Below are 24,615 nucleotides of genomic sequence, written 5' to 3' on the forward strand. Positions count from 1 at the left end.
AAAAGGTTTTCTTGCATCCCTGATTAAAAAGCGTCATACAAATGACCTTTTGTGTGGCACCGCTTTTACTCGAAGCTTTGTTTTTGTCGTTTCCCATCGTTTCAATGAACCAATTCGCTTTGTTGTTCAAAGGTGCCATCCCAGTTCGAGTTGGGTGAGCAAAATAAGGTAACAAATGTCCAATCCAATCTTTTTGTTTTTTTATTTTTTAAAGAAGAGACATTTTCTTGGCTTCAGATTGAAAAGCCATTACCGATAAGACTCGCAGGCTATAGCGGGAAGATAGAAAGAAGTCATTATTAGAGATTAATGAGTTTTGGGGGGAGGGTGGGGGGCGGGAATAAACGGTGAGCGGTGGGCCGCGTTGTCGCCCATGAGACAAATTGGGGCGAGTGCTGGGTTTATTTTTTTTCTTCTTCCCCTTCTTCTGTCTGTCATGCTCGGCGGCTCGCGTCGGAGTGTTTTGGCTCCTTCAGATGAATTGTCACTCCCAAATCAAGTGATGGAACAGGACGGACACAATGAGGGAGGGGTTCAACCCATCTGAATCCCATTAGTTGGGACGGGCTCGGGGTTTCACTTCCTGCTTGACCCCCAACCCTTGGCTGCCGTCACCATCCCGTGCCCCGGGGAGTTCCACGGCTTCCACCGCTCCCGATCACATTGCAGCGTCGGGCCCATAAATCTATTTCCTTGCTAACGCCGGCCTGATTATTGGCTAATCGATCGATCGCGGCCATGTTGACTGCCGACGCTCCGAGCCGGCCGTGACTAATGAGCACCAGGCGCACTCATCACGGCGTTTTTATTGTGGGGATTGTCATCAGCACGACGGCAAAAAAAACAAACGATTAAAGTCTGGCAGGAATGTCGCTCAGGGAATTATGAAAATCTCTTTAACTTTTATTAGCTGGAGCACAGAGGTTTAAATATCAACATCTAGATGAGAACTTTATGAATACAAGCGAGCTGCTGGTGGTGGGGCTTGAAGAGCAAATTGTTCGGTTCTGCTGGCCTCTACTTTGGACTGACCAACTGCATTTAAAAAAAAAAAATAGCAGGCCTCTTCCTGCTTCTTAAGTGAGATCATGAACAAAAAGGCCGCAATTCCAGCCGGACTTGCACTGAAATTTGGCCGTTTCTCTCTTTGTCCGTGCGCATCCCCTCCACTCTCTGTCCTATCCTTCGCATAATGCAATGACAAAATGAAAATACCTACGGACTAACAAACGGCTATCAAACCACAACTTGCTGCCTCCCTCTTTTTGCGTCACGCAAGGTGACCCACTTTTGGGCTCACCGGTCTGGATGCACGTGCGCGTCAAAACAATGAGCCCAGACATGTTAACACAAAAAAAAAAAAAAAAAAGATTATTTCATGTTAAAAAAAACAACCATTGGTTTCATTGGGTTTCATCACACAGTCGCCGTTGCTGTTCTTCATCACACACGTCGTACACACGCGGCAGCCAGCAAACACGCAATCCAAGAATCCGCAGCGTTTGCCTCGTGCCGCTTCTCCATCAACAAATTTGGTCAGCAAATACTTTTGGATTTAATCATAGAAAAAAAAAATCAATAAAAGAAATGGATGCCCGCTCGTCAGTAATGCATGATTCCTGTCAGCACGGCTGCGGATCACGGCACAACTTTTTTCATCATTTCATCTCCTTTAATCAAATGGAGGGAAATGATATCAGGCTACTCGTGAAGCGTATCCCGCGCTGGAAGAGTCCTCATGGGAGGAGGAGGGTGGCATTCCGAGGTCGCAAATGGATGAGATGGATTATTAATGACTTGAATATGAGACGGATGGAATGCTCGAGATCCTTATCAGCGGGCGGGGGGGGGGGGGGCTGGCTCTAATTGTGATTGCCATCAGCCGGGCGAAACAGGCGGAAGTGCAATGGACGCCGGTTGCGAGAATCTGATACTCTGTTTATTATTTGTGCTTCCTGTTCATTTTGAGATTACTGCTCGCGTCTTTGACCTGTGTCTAGTTTGCAATGGGTCTCCGTCCAAGTTGTTCATGTTAATTCCTTTCTGGCTCATTTGTTTCAGAATCATTTTGAACAAATAGCGGTGGCAAAGAATAACAGAGACCCCAAATTTGGACTTTCCTGAACAAGTGAGCCATAAAGACTGAAAAGCAACTTTCAGGAGGAAAGTAAATAGACTGTGTAAATTGTGAAAAAGCGTCTATTAGAGATTGGGCCAGTAGGTAGGATTAGAACTTTGTTTTCGGTTTGGTCGAACCCCCCACCAAAAAAAAGAAAAAAAGCGTTTTTTAAATATCTACAGACACAATTACGTCACAATCCAAATAATCCCACTCTAATCAAGTGAGAATGGAAGTACACCATGGCGCGATCCCGAGTCCAGTCAATTTTGCATTGATTGTCATGATCCGACTTACTTTTCCGTGGATCGTTGCCGTACTTTATGTAACTTCCTGTTTCGCTTGTGGCAAACGTCTGTTTCTTCCTCCGCTTTCCTCTGTTGATCTTCGTCGTCCAACTCTCCTGCAGACATGCCGGGGTCTCGACCTCCATCTCCCATCTCCTTCCAGGCAGGGCGTCCCTGGAGTGACCTTGGGGCTAATGAGTTCCTGAACATGAGTCAATAAACCTCGCACCCCCTTTCCAACCATCACTGACCCACCCCTAAGACCCCCCCCCCCCCACACACACACACACACGATATGCTCAGCCCACAAAGAGAAAGAAGGCGTAGTGGCGAGGCAGGCAGGGCAAAGCAGGACAGAGGATTCCGATGAAAAGAGCTTAGAGGACTGAACACTTTTCTTCCGACACACAACAAGCAGACCTCGGGATCAAGTAAGTGCGTCTTTGTTTTGAAAAGGCCAGATGTGCTTACTTCCGGCGAAGTCGGGGGCCTCTCTGAAGCGTCGGTTAAATTTTGGGTCGAAACGCTGGCAAAGTTTTCCCAACATTTGATTGTTTTGCCATGTAGGAATGATGGAACAGCTGAAAAAGCAGAATGTCCTGGCTAAACTTTTTGGTGGAGTCCCTGTGACGTCTGAAAGGTATTGACATGAAACGGGCTTAGAATGTTGATCTGAGAATGTTCCTGCTTTTGGAGGTAGAGTTCAGAAACTTATGAAAGGTGCAATGGCGTAAGTGTGTGTGTGTGGGGGGGGGGGGGGCGGCAAAACACTGCTTTTCGTGGCTGGCTTTTCCACATGGTGCTGTTCTATGTGAAGGATATGAACACCGAGGTAGCGTTGAGGCCTATCGGAGGGCAGGATGGTGCCATTGCGAAAGGGAAAAGCGGTGCACTGTATGAGGCGTATCAGATTCAAGGAGGTCATTGTTATGTATGAAAGTTACAAACGCAACATTTGGAGATACCAAGGCAATATTCCTGGAGCGGGATGTGAGTGTCATCTGAAGATGTTGGTCAAGTGACTTGTGGGTTAATATTGCGATGGGCATCATTCCACGCTTGTGCACTGTTTGATGCGGCCCACTTTTTTCCCAGGATGCCGCGATTTGGGTCAGGCCTGAGCGGAATGACAAACCCTTAGCGGGTGTATTGTATCGCCGCCGTCCAGCTGCCGTTGCCATGGCGTTCCTCGGCAAACGCTCTCCTGTCTTATATGCATTCCTGGCACAGGCACCCCCCCTTCACTACCACCCCCCCCCCCCTCCTCTGCACCCCCTTCAAAATGAGGCGTCAACCCAAGGTGGTGGTCGGAATGAAAAAGGCGGATGAGCCGGAGAAGTTTTCCGAGTAAGTTCCAACTGGAATGTGGATTGCAGGTTGAAGGGGGGGAGACAAACTCATAAACAAGTCTCAAACCCTTTTCCTCACTATGCCTTTAAGGAGACCTTTGGGAATGTCAGTGCTCTGAGACCATGTGACACCGCCTATAGAGCACAAAGGGCCTTCATCTTCTTCCTCCTCCTCCTCCTCCGTGTCTTTTAGGAGCGCTTCTCTACAGAGGAGCAATAAGGCCACTCCGGGGGTGTCTGTGTGAAGGCGAGTGACGTGAAAGGGTCTGTAAGAGTGGGAAGGAGGGGGGGGTGTTATGAGGATGCTCACAGTGAGTGGTGCATTCACTGACCCCCTCCACCTCAACGACCATTCATATGAGCAGAATGAACCTCCATGGGGAGCGGGGGGCCCTCTGAGGAAAAGCGGCGAATAGAAAGCAGGAGAATTGGGGGGGGGGGGGGGTGGATGGGGAGCTTTTCCTCCAAATGTGCAAAAGACATTCCACTATCCTGACCATCCCGAAGAAGATGCTCGTCTTCATAACCCCGTTCTGTGTCAGTGGCTTGGACGCAGAACAAGGATGTCGACCAAGTGCCAAGTGTCGAGCGGTCAACTCTTTTCTGCTTTTCCGCTGTTTTCTGTTACGCTGTTTTGAAGTCGGACAACTTTCGCAAAGAGGCCTGACTGAGTGTCTTTCCGCAACAATGTGCCATTCTGGCTCCAGAGCTGCACATGAAGACAGCGAAATCAATGCAGTCTCATTTTCCTTTAGCATAAGTTGTCGCCTCTAGTGGATTTTGAGCCATTATTAGTGATATTGTAATCATTCCTGTTGAGGGAATGCCAGGCGTAAACACCGTTTCGGTCACTCGATGAAAAGTCACATTGATCGGCTGACACCGAGCGCCTCCTTTTTTTCCGATGCGTTAGCTAATTGCGCCGTTAATAGCGGGGGAGGCGCAGAATCCCGACGACTTTGCCGATCCGCTTTGGCTGTCAGTTCCATGACTGTGGGCTGTCTCATCCTTGGTTGTATCTTGACAGGTTGTAACCCGAGCCCTGAAGGTGTGTTAGTTGAAATATGAAAAGACAACATCAAACGTGCATGCGAGGGACAACGCGGGTGTGTCTGCTGCATCCACCGAGTCATTCATACATTCATGAAGTAGTATTCCGGTCTTTCTGTGGTGAAAGAAGGCAACGGGAACATTCGTCACAAACATTAGTATTCTGCCCACAGTCCTTGTTTTGCAAGACGAGCCGGTCTTTACAAACAAAAACAACCAGCAGAGGGCGGGGAAGGAACTATGCGGGTATTTGGGACGCGGTCGACTGGCTCGATCCATCTATGGCTGTGATCAACTTCAAGACCCCGTCTCTGGATTTTCCGCCGTTCACTTTCACGGCGACTCTGTCACACTTCTGTTGCCGCACCGTTTCTATCCCCTTGTTTGAACTGTCAAGGCACTTTCAGTGAAGGATGTGCTTTCGCGCTCCTTCCTCGACGGATCAGCGATGTCCGTTCCCCGCCTCCTCCTCCTCCCTCCTCATTCAGGGTAAATCACCGGCGCCCGTGTCGGGAAATAAGACTGTCGCGGCGTTCCGGATTGAGTTGTTGCACATCTGCGAGCCGGCTTCGATACACGGAATGTCGACGGCGTTGACGCCGCCGCGGGCCGAAGGTAAACAAAGGCCGGCGGCGGGGGGGGGGGGGGGGGGGGGGGGGGGGGGGGAATTTCCCGTGAGTGTTCCTCATCATATTTTTGCTGGGTATTAATGTGGACATTTTAATTATGTGCTCGTACACAGAAAGAACAACGCGGACAAACCTCCGGGAGAGCCTCTTGCATCTCGATAGATGAAGGTGGAGAGTCGCTGCGGACAGAAGCAGTCAATCAACGATGGAAAAATCGATCGTAATAGGAGACACAAAAAAAAGTCTGACGGACCTCTGATGTGAACAGCTAATCGGCCATTTTAGTTTGAATTAGCTAGTTTGGCTAATTGCAGGGATCGACGGTTGTCACCCGAAAATTGCCCCAACACCCGTTTCATTGCTCATCCTGAAATTGGGTTTACAAGTCCATCATAAGATGATGCATGACAAAGTCTGATGGAGCCATCCCTCAAATTGAGAAGCTAGGAGGCGCCATTTTAGTTTGGGGTCGCCGTTTTGGGCGAATTCCCGAGCTTGAAAGTTAGAAAAAAAAAATGGATCCCCTGACACCAGTTGACCTTATTGACATCCAATTGGGTGGACGTGTCTGTCTTAAAAGGATGCAGAAAAAGTTTCAAGGCCCCGTGTGTGAGATTGAACAGAAAGTTAGACATGTTGGCTTGAAGTAGCCGTTTTGGGGCCGAGTGCAGGGCTCGTACTTTGGCCAACTTTGACGAGGCAACCCATCCAATTAAGCCCCGTCGGAGTTTGAGGATCGTTCCACGGCTTCGCCGTGAACTCCTTTGCTTCCATTTCGGGCAAAAACTCTCTCCAGCCACCGGAGGCCAGTACGCCCGTGATAAGGTCATCTTCTCAACGTGCGACGGCTTCGACGGAAGAAAAAAAGAAAAATCCATCGGCAAGCGCGCGTGCGCGGGGGTCAGGAAGGAAGCACGTACATCACTCGCTCGGCTCCAAAAGAGAATAAGTGCAGCCCAATCAATGGGATGGAACAAAAAAGAGGCGCGCACAAACACACACACACACGCGCGTATGTGCGTGTGGCCCCTGGCAGGTAAACGGCGAGCCCATCAGCTGCTTTTGTTTGAAACTAAAAAAAGAGGCGCTCAATCGTGGCATGAAAGGCCGCTGATGGCCGGCGCCGTGACGATGGACCATGAGGGTCCTCTGCTCGCAGCGACACCACCTGGGGACCACTGCGGCCATCAAAACAAAGCCATACATTTTGACCAGTGGGCAGGAAAAAAAAAAAGAAACCGGCGCCATGGTGGTTTTGATGCGACGTGCTCCGAAGTGATGGGGGGGGGGGGGGGAGCCTCGAACCGTCTGCGAGCCTTTTCATTTCCATTAGAGCTTGCTGTGATGCTTTACTTTGTGTTGGCTGCATTGGCGAGGATTCAAATTAATTGGACCCATTTGAGTGGCGTGCTGCATCTGCTACCGGTGTTTTTTTTTTTTTTTTTTCCTTCCTTTGTATGACATGCGAGATGGTGGCGTGGGTTGCACATTGAGCCGCGCTTCCTGTCAGGTTTGGCGTCCGTGGGGGGAATACGGTCGGCGTGGGTGTGCGGATGTAGTCGTCGTCTGAGGAACGGCAGCGCAATGCAGAGAAGCCGGGATTCTCACCGCCGCTTCAGTGGAAAGAGTTTGATCTAATTAGGAAATATCACACAAAGGAGACAGTCATGTTGTACTCGTGGGCCTCATCACGGCTGTGATTCACTCATAGGCTGGCCCGGGGGGGGGGGCGTCAAATGTCATTCCAGTTTTTCTTGGGTTGCTAGTGAAAGTGATGAAAAGTGGATGTACATGAACGCTTCTGGTGAATGCGGTCATATCTGTCGTTCTTCACAGGGGATAAAGAACGCATTCCTGTGAGTTTTCCTTTCAAAGTCATCTTACAGTCCCCGTTGTTGCTGCACGTCATACAAGCGCACTTTCGTTTGGATGGTTCCCACTAGCTTCACCCGCCTTTATTATTCTCCATTCCTGTTCCGCTATCGGATATTCCCTCGCTCTTTCCGCGTTCTCCGGAAGGTTGTTTTCCTTCTGGAGTGGCATCCGCCGGCGGTTCACAAAGGAACGGCAATAAGGCTTCCAAATAAATCCTGTTCAATATGCGGACGTTCGCACTCTTTCCCAACGACTTTGTCCAAGGACGCCGGCCCGTTTATTGTCTGGAATCAATCGCGGAGGCGGGCGGGCGGGCGGGAGCCCTCGCGGCCGCCATTCGGGGGGTTCATCTGGGACGCATGATGGGCTTGGATGAGGACCGAGTGTACTCGAAAAGACAAGGAAACAAATGGGGAGCACCTGTAAACGCCGAGCGATGCGTCACGGCGCATATCGTCGCGTTCCCACAAATAGAATGCGGTCGTCACCTTTGACGTCTAGGAAGGATTTGAAAGGAAAACAAGAGCCGCGTGCGGAGGCGTTGTCAGGTATCTCCTTCCATTATATTTCAAATAGAATGTGAAATAAAGTGTCCTAAACTTTCCAAAGTTTGGACACGCCTTCTCGTGCGATTGAATGAGAAACTGTCCACACTTTTAACTTGGCGTCAGTGTCGAGTTTAAAAAGTAACTCCGTTTGAATGAATCGCTATTAAATTGCAATTGTTCAGCCAACATCTTCTCGCTCTTGTTTGCACACGCTCAGAGAGGGTCTATTGATCTGCGGTCCCAATATCGACCCCCCCCCCCCTCCCCCCATCTATCCGGTCACTCATTGTGTGGGAGGGCCCGGCTGTGTGTTGTGTGGATCAATGAGGCAAATGGGCTGTTTGATAGCTGCGAGAACACCCGCACTTTATTTGGCGGTAATCCGAGGCACTTGAGTTTGTTTTTCCGTTGCCTGTAGATGTGCAGTGCTCATTCGGGGTAAAGTTTTGCATTTGTGCCTCTTTCAGTTACACCGGAATGAACTCTCGTCAATAGTTCCTTTCGCCCCAAAACACAATGCCCCCCCCCCCCCCCCAAAAAAAAAAACTTGTGAGTTCCCCGAGAACAAAGGCATGACAAAGCCTTAATGGAAGTCATCCGAATCCTGCCATCCAAAGTCTCAGACGCCGTCTTATCTTCAAAACCAGTCGGGTCCCTTTTTAGTCGGCACGATGAGGATTTTTCCTTTTATTGCTTTTGCCTCGACGCAAAGTCATCGCGGCCGCCGTTTTGTCTGTTTTGCAACGAGCGTCGGATCAATAGCGCGGGCGTGTTTGGCCCGCCTGTGATGACGGCCGCGCGCCTCGGAGCGTCGCGTTCAAGCACCCGATTTCTTTTTCGCATTCAAAGCGTGTTCAAAGTTAAACGCAAAGTGCAGCAACGGGCTTTTTGAGTCGTGCAAAGTGACACTCGGATGTTAAAAGTTGTTTGTGGGTGACCTTGGCAGGATGCACGGGCGCAAGCAGTGGAGCACGCGAGCCGCCGTCATGGCCCTGCTGGTGCTCACCGCCATGGCGGCCGAAGGCGGCAAATCCGACAAACAAGGTGACAAAATCGGCCAGCTCTTTGTCGATGTTTCAGCATCATTTTAGAAATTGATACAGAATTTGGGGGAGTTTGCCGGACCTCGTTTAAACAGTTTTTCATTCTCTTTTGTCTGCTCGTCTGTGTTGCTGCGCCACGTGTGTTCCGTAGCAAATAGGCGGTCGACGGAGTATCGCACGCTATTTCGCTCCGTTTTGCTGACTGATCTCGTTGAACGCCCCGTTGAAAATCCCGAAAGTGTGAACCTGGAGGTGTTTGGTCGCAGGCAAGAAGGAGCGCAAGTCGGACTGCGGCGAGTGGCAGTGGAGCGTCTGCGTGGCCAACGAGGGCGACTGCGGCCTGGGCACCCGCGAGGGCACCCGCACCGGCACCGACTGCAAGCAGACCATCAAGACGCAGCGCTGCAAGATCCCCTGCAACTGGAAGAAGAAGTTCGGAGGTCAGCACTGCACCGTATATAAATCAAGATGAGCACTTTTCACTTCCTGCAACTAAACACTGCTCTTAATATCACTCCTGGCATTTGGTGCAACGCCGCTGCCGTATCTTGGAACGGTCTGCGTCCTTGATTAAGTGTCAAAATGTCCGTGAGAAAGATGTTAGCACAAGTCTCGCCATTTTTAAAAAACATTTTGGGGCACCGTGTCCAGTTTTCCGTCTGGGTTCACGCTTCGCACCAGTGACCGCCCCCCCCCCCCCCCCCCCCCCCCCCCCCCCCCTGCTGCTGCTGTCAAGCCTTCCTCTAGTCGGCGTCGCTCACGTTTGAAAACAGTTGCTCTTCGCCGCCAACGAGTCCCGACAGGCGGCTGTCTCCGTCTCTTTCCGTTTCTCTCGGAAGTCTCTCGTGGTCCCAGAGTCCATGACAGGATCACTCTCGCATGGATCAGGACACTTTGGGGGACTTTCTGCGACCAGACGCGTCGGCCCGACGAGCCCGGTCGCGCTTCACCTTTCCTTGACGCAAATTTGATACGCCACGATTGGGATCTGATCCCGTGATACAGTGCGACTCGCTCCAGTTACGATGCGATACGATTCACTCCAAATACCTTGTCAGATGACGCAACGCATTGTGTGATGCGTCAACGCCAATCGTTTTAAAATTTTTTTTATTTTTGTAGCTACACGAGGTCGTCGAAATATCGGGACCAGCTGTTGTCATGATGCCGCTTTCTTTTCATTGCGGCCGGTCTTGCGTCCGCTGAGTGCACGGGCCGCATGAAGGCAGGCCAGGGGGCTTCCTGCCAGATTCCCAGGATGCTTCGTCCAGACACTAAAGGCTTTTTCAAGCGCTTGGGACCTCCCCAACAATCCCCAACTCCTGTCAACAATCCCCCAATACCTCCCTTGATGAGCACCCTGAGAATTCCCCGGCGACCACAAGAGGGTCTTTCATTTTCAGTTTCCCCCACCCGACCTCCTTTTTGCCCCCCCCCCCCCATCCCTCGAGTTTACAAGATGACGCCAAGAGCGATACGAGCACGTGCAAACGACGACGTACGGCAGCCGTTTCCCGGGGCAAATTGCATGCGTGGCGGGGGGGGGGGGTGAATTGAAGGTGTCTTACGGCGGCAAAGCACATACGTGCGAGTTATTTGAGCTGACAAGATTGTATCTGAACATGATTTGCAGGACCGAACAGCAGCCGGTACGCTTCTGATTGGACTCATCTGTTAGCGCGGGTGCCGTCACGCACGCACGCCCGCCGCCGCCATCTGTTCCAGTGAGCAGACATCTAGAAGCGAGCGGGAAGGAAACGGCATCTGGCGGCGCCGACAATAAGCGACTCAGATGTTGTTGTCTTTGGCAGGGGAGTGCAAGTACGACTTCCAGGCTTGGGGGGAGTGCGACCTGAGCACGGGCAAGAAGAACAGGACGGGCGTGCTGAAGAGGGCGCTGATGGACGCCACCTGCGCCCCCACCGTCACAGCCAGCAAGCCTTGCGGGAAGATTCCCAAGGCCAAGCTGCAAGGTGAGCGCCTCTCGGTCATCCCAAGACAGAAATGGCGTACAAATACAAAGCGATACGACGCCATTCGGTCACACGTTGGTAGGATGAGGCAAGATTGTGATGCGCGGCAATGAGATGGTACACGTTCCATATCAAATGAATTCGATTAATTCGTCGGGTGATTTAATTGGCCGATATTAGCAAAAAACCTGCCGGCTTTTTATTGATTTATTTTTCCTCTCTGTTGCCACTGTCGAACAAATAATGTGGGACAAAGTCATGTCAAACAACGTTGTCTCTTTCTTGTCGGAAGGACCCAAATTTTAAGAGTAAATGGGCTGATTCCTTTGTTCTGATCATTTTATTCTGCCAATTCTAATATTTTGGCAGTCTTCTAGTTTGCATGTGCCCGGTCCACTGGATCTCTTTTTTGCTCTCAATCACTTAACCCGGAACTGAATTAGTTCAAACCCACAGAGGGCACTCCAAAGAGTTCTCGGTTTCAAGTCCCTGCCGCGGAAAAGCGCCGCGAGGTGGAGGTTTGTTCCCAGGATGTGAAAGTCAAGTGTGGAGGTTCCTCTCCAAGCACCCTGGGATATTTGCAACTTGCCTTGCTTCCCCGCACTCGTGCTTGTTTCAAGAAAGAGACTTGCACAATGCTGCGCACCATGACAGTGTTCCTCCGGTGCTTTGGGAGTATGCTGACAGGCCTCGCCCCCCCCCCCCCCCCCCCAGCCCACTCTTCTTGCCACTTCACTTTCTGCACTTGAGATTCCGACGTGAACCCCCCCCACAGTCGGAAACTGCCTCGGCGTGCCGTTTATATTTCAGCAATGGAGGCTGTTGTTTCAAATGGACTCCACAAGACTGTACCCTTCAATAAATAAAGGTGTCAGCGTTGGTCTCCGTGAAGCGGGGGGGGGGGGGGGGGGTCGGCGATAGCGAGCGGGTGGTTTTCTCGTCCGTAAGTCCCGCTTGGAAGCGGGCGTATGAATTATGGATGGCCGCGTCGGCGCCTCGCACAGACACGGTAAGACCGTCTGTAGCGCTGTCTGCTCAAAGTAGCGAAGCTCGCCGACGCCAGCCAAACGCTCGCCCCTCATCCCGCATGCCGATGCCACCGCGGTCGCGGGACGCCGTCCCGATTCTGACGCGCTTCGCTCCGGTGACGATAACGTTCACGCTCCAATTCGGACGCGCTCCGATTCTCTCTGAGCGCCAGACAATTCCCTCCAATTACAATGCGATTGCGCAATTTGCTACGATTACGGTACCACCGAATCCAATTAAAATCAATCCAGCAGCAGCGTACGATTCACTCAGGTTCTGTTACAGTGCATTAGGATTCCCTCCCTTAACGACGCCGTGCACTTCGACTAAAATGGTGACGCAGTCGCAATCACTCAAGGCATTGTCGGCCTTTTTTTTTTTTTTTTTGTTTCCTCGTCGCCGGGAATGCGTAGATGGTTTTTGCGCCGCCGATCTCTTCCTTCTCCGCGACTGCAATGAATGCTTCTTAATTGTCCGTCATCCTCCACAAGACGTATCCTTGTGATTGCGCCTTCACAATCTCCCGCCGCCGTTCACGGCATCGACCCACCTCGCTCGAGCCCGCTATTTAAGCGCGGGCTTGACGCTCGGAGCGACGGCGTGAAAGGCGAGGTGAGGAGGTTAACCCGCTATTCAAACGTAATCACACGCCGTTAGCTTCTCACTCCCGCCTCCCGCCAAAGGAATAAAAAAACCCCAACGAGAGAATGCCAAATGCCGCACGCAATATTTGACTGCGAGGCGGCGGGTCGACCGGGAGCGAGTCAACGGCCTTTTTTGTTAGCTCTGCAAACCGCGACGTAAATGACCCGCAAACACGGTGCCGCGACCGCTGCCAAATTGCCAATGAGCGCTCGCGAACCGTCCGCCTTATCGCGCCGGGCAGATGACACGCAGGCGGCGGGTTGGCGGAACCCCGACGTCAGGCCGGGCGAACGCCCGCATTAGCGCGTGCGAGGACAATATCATATTATCGTTAGCCGCTGTAGCATTATGCCGAGTTTAAAAATGAACACTGTTCCCGAAAGCCAAATGCAAATGAGATGTACAAAAAAGTTCAAGACAACTGAACTGTAGGCGGCGGTTGTTTTGCGTACCACGAGAGGTCCGAGCGCCGCGCGTAGCACTCGGCATCGTGCCGCTTGCTCGGCATCGTGCAGGAGCTTCCGCGTGGCCTCGTATCATCTGCACTTTCTGCCCGCGAGCGTGCGTGATCAATTTGTACTTAAAAAGAGACGAGCTGTTTATCCCGCGTCCCTCCATACTCGCAATGCAGTCGGAGCTTCAGAGCCGGTTCGTTCTATTTGCTCAATTAGGATTTGATATTTTCATTTGTGACTAAATTGAATGCGAAAATCCCTCCGTGTTCATTTCAAACAAGGAAATCCAAAATACCACCCCCCCCCCCCCCCGACTCCACGCGGGCACCAGAAAAAGTAAAGCCTTCCCTATTCGTGGACTTTGTCATTAACTTTATTGTCATGTTGATTTGTTAAATTAGAGGCAACGGCGTCCTCTTGTCGCAGTGCATATCGTTTGCCGTAATGCGGCGCGAACAGCGGGCGGGCGGCGGCGGCGACGGCGACGGCTGCGTGCGCGGCGCTCCCGCATCCAATTCAATTCCCTTTTTAATGACCGCTCAGCTAAGCCGGAGGAATTCGATTAGCTGCAATGTGATTGGGGCAACATCACAACCTGGAAGGACACAGAAACACGCCAGTGGGGAAGCCGGCCTGTTTTACTTTCTGGAACTCGTATTCACGTCTTCTCTTCATACGGGAATTTTCATGCACGTATGAAGCCGCGAGAGCCCTGGCAGCATAATTCCTGGCGGAGGTTTTCCCCACGCGGACCAACACGAGGGGGCTTATTATGGGGCAAAGTCCACGTGATTTGAGCGCAAATGGTCCGTCTGCTCTTTCATTTTGTGTGACAAACAACATTTGCTGTAATGGCCGTCCATCCGTCTCCAAATTCTGTTTATTACAACCACTGAAAGCATTGTTTATTGGAGCCAGGCTCACTTTTTTTTTACCTTTCAAATCTGCATTTTCCCCGCACTCGGAGGGGAAGCACATTTGATATTCCCGAGGGGCCGAATGTGCCTGAGCCATCTTTTATTTTCTTTGCTGCCTGTAGGAAAATCCAAAACATTGCATTCATTTGCGCATATTTACGATGCCGCATGCACTTTGCTCGGCGGCACAAAAATGACAGGAAGTTGAGTTTCAGCATCAAAATTGGTAACAATGAGACAAAGTACTACTGGAGTCCGACGGCTTTTGAAGTATCACTGGAAATGGCCTACTCGCCCCCCCCCCCACCACCACCACCACCACCACCAAAAAAAACCAGCATGGCTTACTTCCTTTGTCTTTTGCGGCATGGCTTCATGTGTCTCTTTTTTTGTGGGTCTTCTCATGTTGACCGAGTTTCAAGTTAAGTGTAACCAGCTTTTGGGACTGGATTTTCAAAGGAGGACAAAGTAAATGATGCTGAAAAAGATCACTTCCAAACAAAATGGCCGACATCCTGTGTGCGCTCAAGCATTGCTTCTTGATACTTTTTTTTTCTTTTCTGGGTCTACTTTCATGTTGCAAAGTCAAACTGGCACTTGGGGAATGAATTTGAAAAATCGTCCCCAATCGTCGGTATCTGCTAAAAGATGGGCTCGATCTGCAATCGTAATCCTTTGCATTCCCGTCCTTGCACCTTTTCTGCAATCGCAAACACAGGATCCCGGTGGAGGTTAAACATGTGTCCTTTTGTTTGCTCCCCCCCCCCCCCCCCCGCCCCCCTCCCCTCGCCTAAACCCTCTGATCCGTCTGCCGGAGGCCGACTGTATCTCTTCCATCCCCTGCGCACCCCCTGCCCCATCCCCATCCTGTCTCCCGTGGTAACCTCTCTGCTTCTCGAGGAGGGGGGGGGGGGGGCTTATCTCCCAACCGGCAGACAGGGAAAATCACATCTTAGCCTGAGATTGCTGGTCGCGCCGCACTCCTTCTGCCGTCGCCCTGCCTCGTGTGTAAGTGCGCCCGTGTGTGATAGCCAATTTCTGCCCGCCTTCATTAGAAGTCAGGCGCACGTAGCTGTCACTCAAACAGCCTTTGAACGTATCCAATCGCAGTCCCGATTCCGAGCGGGTATTTTAGGCTCAATTGCAGGGGGTCCTTCAAAGATGAACTCTTCCTTGAAATGTTGTCTGATTGCGTCGGGATTGGAAGCGCGAAACGTTTGAGGATCCGTCATTGCGTGTGAGAGGAGCGCGGCGGCAAACTTTGATGACTTGCTGTAAAACACCAAACTCTCAGGTCAAAGGTTTGGAAGATTCCGCCCCCGAAATTGGTTTCACTCGGCAACCCGAAACTTGATGGGGAATGTCCATCAAATGACATTGGAGATGCGTCTTCGTTCGAAGGCGAAGCAATTTTAGGGATCGTTTACATGACATTTATACGTTGATTAATTTTTTTCTTGTTCTTTCTCTTGGTCCTTCAGATGCCAAGAAGCAGAAGAAAGAAGGCAAGAAGCGAGAGCGCGGCCAAATGGACTGATGATGATGAAGAAGGCACAGTGGATGAAGATGAAGAGGAGGGTGGCGTCGACTGTCCCTTAGGCTGCAGCAGGAGAAAGCCCGTGCAAATAAGACCCGTAGTGTTTATATTTAGTGTTCTTTAGAAACAAAGACGTTAGATTTAATCACATAATCAGCACCAATTCACTGGAATATTGTATCCTTCCGATTGCTGCTTTTCATTTGTCGTTACCTCAATTTACCCCGTTTTTTTTTTTCTTTAATTCTATTAATCCTCAATAGTATTAAAATCCCTTCCAGCCCAAACCCGACTTCCTTCATTTTCCCAGAATGCAAATAAAGGAATAAAAGATTTTTTTTAAACATTTTTATTTTCATCCTGAAAGAATATGGCACAAGTTTTAACCATTAAGATGCATGAAAAATTGTCAATTGACTGTACTGGGGGTAGGGGGCTGTAGAAGAGGGGTGGGTAAAAGGGGGTGTGGGGGGGGTTGGGAGGCTATGAAATACGCGAATGTGCATTTCCAATTCTTACATATGTCGTATAGATTTCTACATATATATATATCTGTATTTACATTGCAAACTTTTTTGCTGCAAAGTCACACACACAAACATCTACAAATGCAACAAAAATGCAGTTGGCGGTGAGGCCAATTTTTTTTTTTTCTGTGTCCACTTTTGTGATGCATCCGCACAACATTGCAAATCATGCCCACAGAAATGCACGTCATTATTCTTATTAAAATAAAAACAACAGCAACAACAACAAATGAACCATTCTAACACAAAAGTTTCTGTACACTTTGAAACGGCACATTTTCTACACGGATTATAAATTGTGTGTGAAATGTTGAGTAGATGGAGGGGAGTCTTTGGAAGCCTGTTTGGAATCTCCGGTCAGATGCTCGCGCCTTCACGTCTGCATGTGCGCGTGCGCGTGCGTGCAAACCGCAAATATGGACACAAATATGACAGCTGTTCAATGAAAGTAGCTGTAGCTCAGAGCTTACACATTCACATTGAAAGAGCAATTTGCATTTTGTCATTCCGGCTAAGGCACTTTGAAATTGCTCCGTACAATCTGGCGATATTTTCCATTTGTCGCTAGTTCCGCAAACTTTTTTGCGCCCCCCCCCCCCTTTCCACCACGTGGGAGGATTTTAGCCCTTTGTTGTAAGCCGAGTGAAGAGGAGCCCGATTAGCTCTGACGGCACGATGAAGACGACGATGGTGACGACGTGGAATAAAGACGGGGATATTCCGGAATTTCCACAATGGAATGCTTCACCCGGACGTCCACATTGGAACGAGGGCAGATATTATCATTTTATTAAAAACAAAACAAAACATTTAATTGGTCGAATTCCCCACCCAGTCATATTTTAATTTGGTCTTCCATGCCTCGAGGGGGCAGCATTTGACCAGAAATGTGTATTTTCCATCCGAATTTGTAGAAGATGAACTTGCACACTCAACCGCAGGTGTTCTCACGGCGAAGGTTGTTCCAAGAGAGGAAAAAGCTGAAACGACCATTTTGGTAAGTGGCATAATGTTACAATTGTCACCGGTGCTGTGTCAGCATTAAAAAAAAAAAATTCTTTCCAGCCACGTCGTGGGGAAAATGACATGCTAGCTAAACGAGACATTCCAGCCTTCGTTTTACGTTTATAAAGGACGTCCAACGGCCATCGAGGTGGCTAAAAAGACACGTGTTCCCCTTTGGAATAATGTTACTTTTCTCATGACCTCGATCAAGTGAATCAAACTTTGTGAGGAAAATGACATTTTAGCTGTATTTGTTTACTTTTTGACCAGTTTCCCCACCATTTCCCCACAAATCTTCCCTGAAAAAGAACATGTTATTTGAAGATTAATGTTAAAAAAAATACTTGCTAGAATTGTTTCTTGGCACTTATCTACCAGTTTTATATCAATTCCCATGAAAGAAATTGTTTTGATGTGGTCCTCCTCCATGCCCCCAGGGGACAGCAACGAAAACCGGGGTCTCAAATCAATCGTGAGTGGATAAAGGACAAATTGACCCTTCTGGTAAGTGGAATAATGTTACTATTGTCATCATTTTGAGACATAAGGGAATGCGAGTTAGAAATGTCATATTTGTAATTCCTCACCATTGAGCTGCAAATGCTTCTTCAGTGTATGCAATTATTAAGTTCTTTGAATTGTAATAAAGAGAAACAGAGTTATTTGTCACTTGAATATCGCGTTACCCACGATTTCCCCCATTAGTCGTTTTTCTAAGGTCCGCCACGCTTCTAGGTGGCAGCGCTTGATTGTAAAAATGCTTTCCAGCCACATTGTGAGAAGAGAGATGTGCAAAAAGAGACAAAAACCACTGAATAAGTCTCCTGGTATGTGGAGCACTGCTACTTTGCGATCAAGTTAACATTTTATTTACTGCCACAGCATTAGTAGGCAGCGTACGACCAGACAATATGTGTTTTCCAGCCATGTTGGGAGGAAAAAGACACGCAACCTAAACTGTTTATGTGCTTTCTTTCACGTATGGCCAAGAAAGCGTTTGAAGCGGATAAAAAGACAAAATGCTGACCTTCCTTCCGCCGGTGAACATGCACACACTCTAGGTGAGCGTGTAATGGCCCAATTTTGGACTGTTGAATGCTAATCTGTCTGCTAATGTGCTCAATTCTTACCTATCAGCAAGGTGGCCAGTGTGCCTCCTTTGAAAAACCTTTCGCGTGTGTGACGGTGGGTACAAAAAACGCTAACATGATGCTAATGTGCCCATATGGCATTAAAGACGACAAAGTAGCCCTTTTTAAATTAGAAGCCGGTAAAGGTGTGATCCGAAGTTAACTCCGCACTTGGAGCCCACAACCACGCATCAGCACGCACACATAATATATAAACTCGCACCCGCATACATTGATCCTCACACTCCAAACAAACGCTAATAAACTCTGAGCTTTAGCTACCTGTTGGATGCTGCCGAGATTCCTAACGTGGCAGCACGCATAAATATGTTATTAGGTGGCGACGGCAAAAAATGAGTCTGTCAAAAAGAGCCGAGTGAGCAAAACGCCGGGATCAACAATCCATTTTCTTTCCTTAAAATTTTCCCAACTTGTCCAAAAAAAAAAAAAAAAGCTTGAGACCAGCGCTAAAAATCATGGCGAATAGAATTTAGCAATTTGTTTGCAGGCAGGAATCTAAACTAATGAAGAAAAAAAAAAGTATCCAATTTGTGGGTATGATTCTGGGATTTATGGAGAAGATTCTGAGTGAACTCAAAGCTGCTTTGCACAGTTATCTACAGGTGTTGTCGCTGAACCTAAAACGCGTGAGGTTTAAATTCAGGAAGCCCTGTTGTCCCGTTGCGGAGCGCAAAAATGTTGTAGCCTGTGTCATAGCCTACTGATGCTACGATTTCTTAATGGACATTTCAGAATGTTTGTAAACGATCGGTTTACTTGAGCTCTCGCCACCCATAAGTATGTGTGATGTCATGATGCGTGAAAGAAAATACCCTATCAAGAGAAATGGTGGAAATGGTCAATCACACCAAATGATCCGCATGGCGCCGTAGTCTTGGAAATGTCTACCTAGCAGAGCGAATGTTCTTGTACTGGCAGAGCAGTAAGTGCTTGAATGTCTTTTTGAAGGTGACGTTGCACAGGGCGTAGCAGGCCGGGTTGATGGTGCTGTTGATGTAGCACAGCCAGTAGCCCAGCGTCCACACCGTGTTGGGGATGCAGCTGGAGCAAAAAGTGTTGATCAGCACCATGACGTTGTAAGGCGTCCACGTGGCCACGAAGGCCACCAGGATGGCCATGATGGTGCGCGTCACCTTCTTTTCCCGCGACGGGGCCGCCTTCTTCTTCTTGTTGGGCGGCTGCTTGGTCATCTTCACAATCTTGCGGGCCACGTGGTTCTGCCGCTCGGAGGCCGGCACAATCTCCACCGTGGCGCCGGACGGTGCGTAGCAGTCACCTTTAGGGGATTTGGCCTTGATCTTGATGCAGGTCAGTTTGGAGACGCCCGCCTTGGCGCGCTGGCGGGGTAGCGGGCGGCCGGGGCCGGGGTCAGAATTGGCGGCCGACGGCGGCGTCTCCTCGTCCTTCGCGTGGGATGCGGCCGCGCTGCCCGAGGTGGAGTCGTTGGAACTCTCCTTTTCCTCGCCGGCGGCGCAGATCTCCCTCGCCGCCTCGTCGGCCTCGGTTTCGCCCTCCGCCGTGGTGGAGGTGGGCGCTTTGCCGTTCTGCATTCTGGCGTCGTGCTGGTTGCCGCTGTCCTCCGTGTTCTGGCTTTGGGAGGCCGCCGCGTTCTCAGCGGGTATGTTGTTGTTGTTGGGTTTGTTCCTGCGCTTGGCGGGAGACGGGGGCTCCGCGTTGCCTCCCGATGGCTTGCGATTATCCTTCTTGACGCGGCTCTTGCTCGCCCTGGAGATCTGCCAGTAGAGCTGAATCATGATGATTACGGGCAAGTAAAAGGCGGCGATGGCCGTGCCAAAAGTGACGGCCGCGTTCGAGAAGAACTGAATGTAGCACTCCTTCTCTGGCACCGTCCGCCCGCCCACGATGAACTGCCAGAAGAGGATGGCTGGCGCCCACAGGATAAAGGACAGGACCCAGGCGGCGGCGATCATCATGCCCGCCATTTTGGTGGTCCTTTTCACAGGGTAGCTGAGCGGCTTGGTGACGCAGAAGTACCTGTCGAAGCTTATGATGAGCAAATTCATGACCGACGCGTTGCTGACCACGTAGTCGAGCGCCAGCCACAAGTCGCAAACCACCGGGCCCAGGGGCCAGTACCCGATGACGATGTAGACCGTGTACAAGTTCATGGAGCAGAGTCCGATGATGAGGTCGGCGCACGCCAGGCTGAAGAGGAAGTAGTTGTTGACAGTCTGCAGGTTCCTGTTGACCTTGATGGAGAGCATGACCAGGATGTTGCCGATCACCGTGACCAGGCTGAGCGAGCCGGCGACCAGCACGATGAACACCACCTCCACCGTCTTGTAGGAGCCCTCGCGCTCCTCCGCCGCCTCGGTGTCGTTGCCTTCCGAGGCGTTCCAGTAGCTGAAATTCAGCGCGTCCATGGCCACCGGCTCCCGCTCGGCGACGCCTCCTACTCGCGCGGAACCTGCGGTGAGCGCAAAAGAACATTTGCGATGACAAAGATATTTACACCCTTTGAAATGAAAAGTGCCGTCGCGTTAGCGTATTAATATTCCACTAAGCCGACGCGCTGCCTCAACATCTGTTTGAGAAGCTCCGGGCGAACAATCGTCGAGGCGGCGCCTTCCATTGTCACGTCGCGTTATTAAATTGTGCTGTCAAGGCGCCTGCAGACTTGAGGAAAATGTTCAGAAGTATGACATTTAAATGGTCGGAAATGAATTGATCATTTTGTTTTTGAACCAAAATGAAACGAGATCAAGTTTGGAACGCCCCCCCCCCCCCCATCTTGAAAAAGGGCACTGCCACTCCCGAGGCGTTGTCCCTGATGTCCATGTGATGTTTTCCAAGCATTTCAATCAGCTCAGCCCCACAGCATCCAGAGTAGAGCTGGCGATATGACGAAAAAGTTGATTTCATATCGGTCGATACCGACGTGGATTCATTTTTGTTCTTTAAAAAAAAAAAGAGAAAAAAAAGACATTGATCAAAGATAAAATAAAACTCGAGGAGGTTGAATTGTCCTAATATTCGAGCGGTTACTGGCCCTAATTGCTACATAGAGTGACGCAAGTGCGGCGTTTGAGTGCACAGTTGTGAACATTGACTTATCCGCGGCGCCAGAAATGCCCAGCGGTGGCGTTGGGGCATGAAGCTAAGATGGCCTAATCCCCATCAAATGTCCAACGCTGCCGATTTACGCCGGCAAAGCGCGACAATACGAACGGGACACACTTTGTTCCCGCCCAGCGGATTAGAGCGGCAGCGCTGATGGTCACAGCGCAGTCCCAAAGGTGGCCGCTCTTTGTCCTCCACCTAATCCTCGGCGCACCTGAGCGCTCGGACGCTCGCACGAGAATCCAAACGAATCCATCTCGTGCGCCCCTCGGACACTCCCTCCTCTTGACTTGACAGCCCGCGACATCTCTGCATGTCCCAGAGGTGCCCGAATGGAAAGAGTTTTTTTTTTTTCCTTCCTTGCTGTCGACTTGCCAGCATGCTGAGTGAGCGGTCGCCCGGGGAGATTTGCGGCGACTTATCTTAGCGTAGCTATCAATCATCGGGCTCCCCTACCGCACGTCCGCCCCAACCTCATCAGAACGCTGACGCCAACGATCGCACCCTTTGACTGACGAACACAATGCCGGCGCCGGCTTCCTTTCAGGCCGACATACCTCACGCAGATATCTAAATGGCTTCTTTTGTCTCAGGTATTAGCCCGCCGGACGCCACCGTGCGACCGAATGAGCTTTCCGTATTGTTCCTCGTTGCGATCCGCGGTTTGCTCACCGGAGCCGAAAATTGCTTCTGCCCTTCAGGGAGCGCAAAAAAAAGGCCAAGCTCGCCCCTTCGCAGCTCCCTTTTACCCCCTGCGTTTCGTGCTTCGCACAGGCGGGCGGAGAGCGAGAGCGGCGAAATGACAACTTGCCTCTTTCATTGGAAGCCGCTCTAACGGGTCAGCGCTTTTTGCCGGCGAGGGGCAACAGGTGGCGTTTGACGCCCGCGCTGTGATTTGCCAGCTGCGCATCTAAAGCGGCCCACTTGGGCGCTTCTCCCGTGCTCCGGGTTCACCTTTTTACTCCTGCGGATCCCAGATAAATCCGGGAGGGCACCTGTGCCCCCATCCATAGCATTTCCATTTCCAATCACTGTCTGCGTTCTCCATCATCAAGGACGCGGCCGGCGTTTATTTGCCATTTGCTGACGAGCGTGAGCGGAATGCAAAAGCCGCGATTGCGGCCGCGCAGCTGGGGTGCCGGGAGGACGGCGCGGGTCGACGCACTCAAGATTTCTCTCTTTCCACCAATCGCCCGTACAAGAAAGAAGGGGAAAACCGTTTCGAATGAATTGACTTTGTCAACATAGTATGGAAGGCGATATCAAATTTTCTGACTTTCTTTCCCGATCTATCATCACATTGTCTCCGTTGACGCGCACAAAGTTTGACGTTGTCGCGGCAGATTGCTCAAATTCCTCCTCCCTGTTTTCGACCGGAAACCTCCGACACTTGACTTTTGCGGCTTGGGAGCACCCCGGAAAGAGTGCAAACACATCGCTCGCAATCCAGTCATTATCTTTGCTGCATATATTTGTCCCGATTGTGCTCTGGGAGCGGAAGCGCACGTCTGATTGAACCCAACTCGTTTGGTCGAAATAGCTTTTGAGGGTAACGATGTCGAGTTGCTGCGGTCGTCCCCTCGGTGATTGCGCTTCATGTCACTTGACTTCTCGATTATTCTTGGGATCAGCTTGGCCAACCGTGACCTGCGAGTCTTATAATTAAGAGTACAGAAATGGGTTTTTGTACCCAGTCTCAACCCCCCCATAGATTTTTAGGTTCTGCTTCTTTTGGGTACTGTTCCAGGTATCCACTTGTATATGGATTAAACCTCAGTGCTAAAAAAAAAATGGACTCCTACTGTGAGCTATTTCTATTCTGGCTGCAGAGCGGTCCTCAAGCCTCACAACGAGTGTGATTAATCTTATTTGGCACCAGTAGGCTTGTGTTTGCTTTTTATCAGAGGCGAGGTTCTTTGGGCTTGTTGCGTCACAGATCGCTGAATATCTAATTTCGAGAGGCGAAGTTTGACAAACAAGTTTTAGTCAGACTTATCTCCTCTAAGCAGGACAAAAGTGGGGGATCAAATCCTGACAGGTGTTGCATTATCCCTCCGCTAATCTCACGTTGGGTGGGGGGTAAACGAGAAGGGGTTTTTTTTTTTTTTTCCCCGGGAACGTTGCCTAAGTGGGTGCTGTCACAACACGGCTTGACTTGACGGGCCGTCGGTCAAGGATTCCCGTTCGCTCGGCTTTACTTCCGACGACACCGCCGGATGGATCGCGCGGACTCTGATGGCCACTCGTGATTGACGGCGTCACGTCGCACTCGCGTCCTGACACTTTGTCACAGTCGGCTGCCTGTTATGCGCCGAAGAAGGTGCGCTTTGCCTCGCCTGTTGCCATCTGTGGGCCCGCCGCAGTTAAGGCGGGGAACTGTAAATAGCACAAACTGTCCAAGGGCAACGTTTTGCTTTGCTTCTTTATCGCTTTGCTGTGAATCACAGGAGGATGTGTTGGGGGGGGGGGCGGCCAAACGCAGGAACAATGAAGTAGAACAAATCCAACAGGCGCCCATTTTATCTCGTCCCCCCGCCGCCGCCGCCATGCCTGCCTTTTCTCTGTCATCGCTATCGGCCTCTATCTTAATGAGCGCCAGCTTTCCATCGAGGATGAGTGCAAGCCAGCCAGCCGGAGCGATGCGGAGAAGCCGGGCCGCGCCATTAGGGATATTTAGTTTGGCGCCAACCCGTTAAGAGCGGACACAACATTCCGTGGATGACTTAAGAATTTGTCGGGTTCCGCGGCTCGTTTTGTTCTTCTTGGTATTTTTCAAAAAAACTTTTTTTTTTTTCTCCGTCGTTCATTTGGCGAAATGTAATCGTAAAATAGCGCTATGATTGCTAATCGCTCTAGGCCGAGTTATGAGCCGCTGCAACAGGTTCGACCCCGCTTGGTTTTATTTGCTAATCGCGTCAAAGCCCCACATCAGAATTAACGGTGTCTGATGATCATACCGCAGATGGTGACCTTACTGTTTGTTTGCCGCAGAGCCAAAAGAAAACCGCAGCGTAGCACGCATTCTTTGAAACGTCCACGCGGGACAGGCTTTAGCTGAAACCCCAGAAGCAACACAATCGCGCAAAGCCTCTTCGCGGCCGGCTCGCTCCGTAATAAGCCAGCTCATCGGAACGTGCGCGCGAGTCGGAGAAACAGGTGCGTCCCAGAGGCGGCGTACGATCGAGCAAGGCAGCGCGCTAACAGCTTTCTTGGGAAATGATCGTAACGAGCGCCAACGATAGGGAGGCGCATTATGCGGACGCATGATGATGCCGTTCCCGGCCGAGATGACGACGATCAACCGAGGCCTTGTTGTTTCGGATAAGCTAGTGAAAGTATACAAATTGTAGTCCAGCTAGCGTTTGAGCCTTCTTTTGGCCATGATGTCTATGTCT

The 24,615-nt window shown here is 50.5% G+C and overlaps 2 protein-coding genes across 4 annotated transcripts in view; one reads left to right on the top strand and one right to left on the bottom strand.

Moving 5' to 3' along the window:
- The first annotated feature begins 2,670 nt into the window (after nt 1-2,670).
- On the top strand, nt 2,671-15,791 carry ptn (pleiotrophin). Of its 2 annotated transcripts, XM_086103006.1 has the most exons (6): nt 2,709-2,837; nt 2,974-3,046; nt 8,804-8,901; nt 9,167-9,340; nt 10,712-10,873; nt 15,401-15,791. In XM_086103006.1, exons 2-6 carry the CDS (start codon nt 2,976-2,978, stop codon nt 15,454-15,456), a joined length of 561 nt encoding a protein of 186 aa, XP_085959132.1. In that variant the 5' UTR covers nt 2,709-2,837; nt 2,974-2,975; the 3' UTR covers nt 15,457-15,791. The 2 variants fall into 2 exon arrangements, with proteins under 2 accessions (XP_085959133.1, XP_085959132.1); XM_086103007.1 differs by lacking the exon at nt 2,974-3,046 and having other exon boundaries at nt 2,671-2,837.
- A 2,043-nt stretch (nt 15,792-17,834) lies between these two features.
- The window catches only part of chrm2a (cholinergic receptor, muscarinic 2a), a 29,426-nt gene continuing 22,645 nt past the window's right edge, over nt 17,835-24,615 (bottom strand). For both annotated transcript variants that reach the window (XM_086103004.1, XM_086103005.1), the window contains one exon: nt 17,835-20,567. In XM_086103004.1, coding sequence (XP_085959130.1) covers nt 19,024-20,523 — 1,500 coding nt within the window. In that variant the 5' untranslated portion in view covers nt 20,524-20,567 and the 3' untranslated portion in view covers nt 17,835-19,023. The remainder of the gene's footprint in view (nt 20,568-24,615) is intronic.

Source organism: Hippocampus guttulatus, chromosome 22 (assembly GCF_054856545.1).
Source record: "Hippocampus guttulatus isolate MCC_2025c chromosome 22, RoL_Hgut_1.0, whole genome shotgun sequence".
Taxonomy (NCBI): domain Eukaryota; kingdom Metazoa; phylum Chordata; class Actinopteri; order Syngnathiformes; family Syngnathidae; genus Hippocampus; species Hippocampus guttulatus.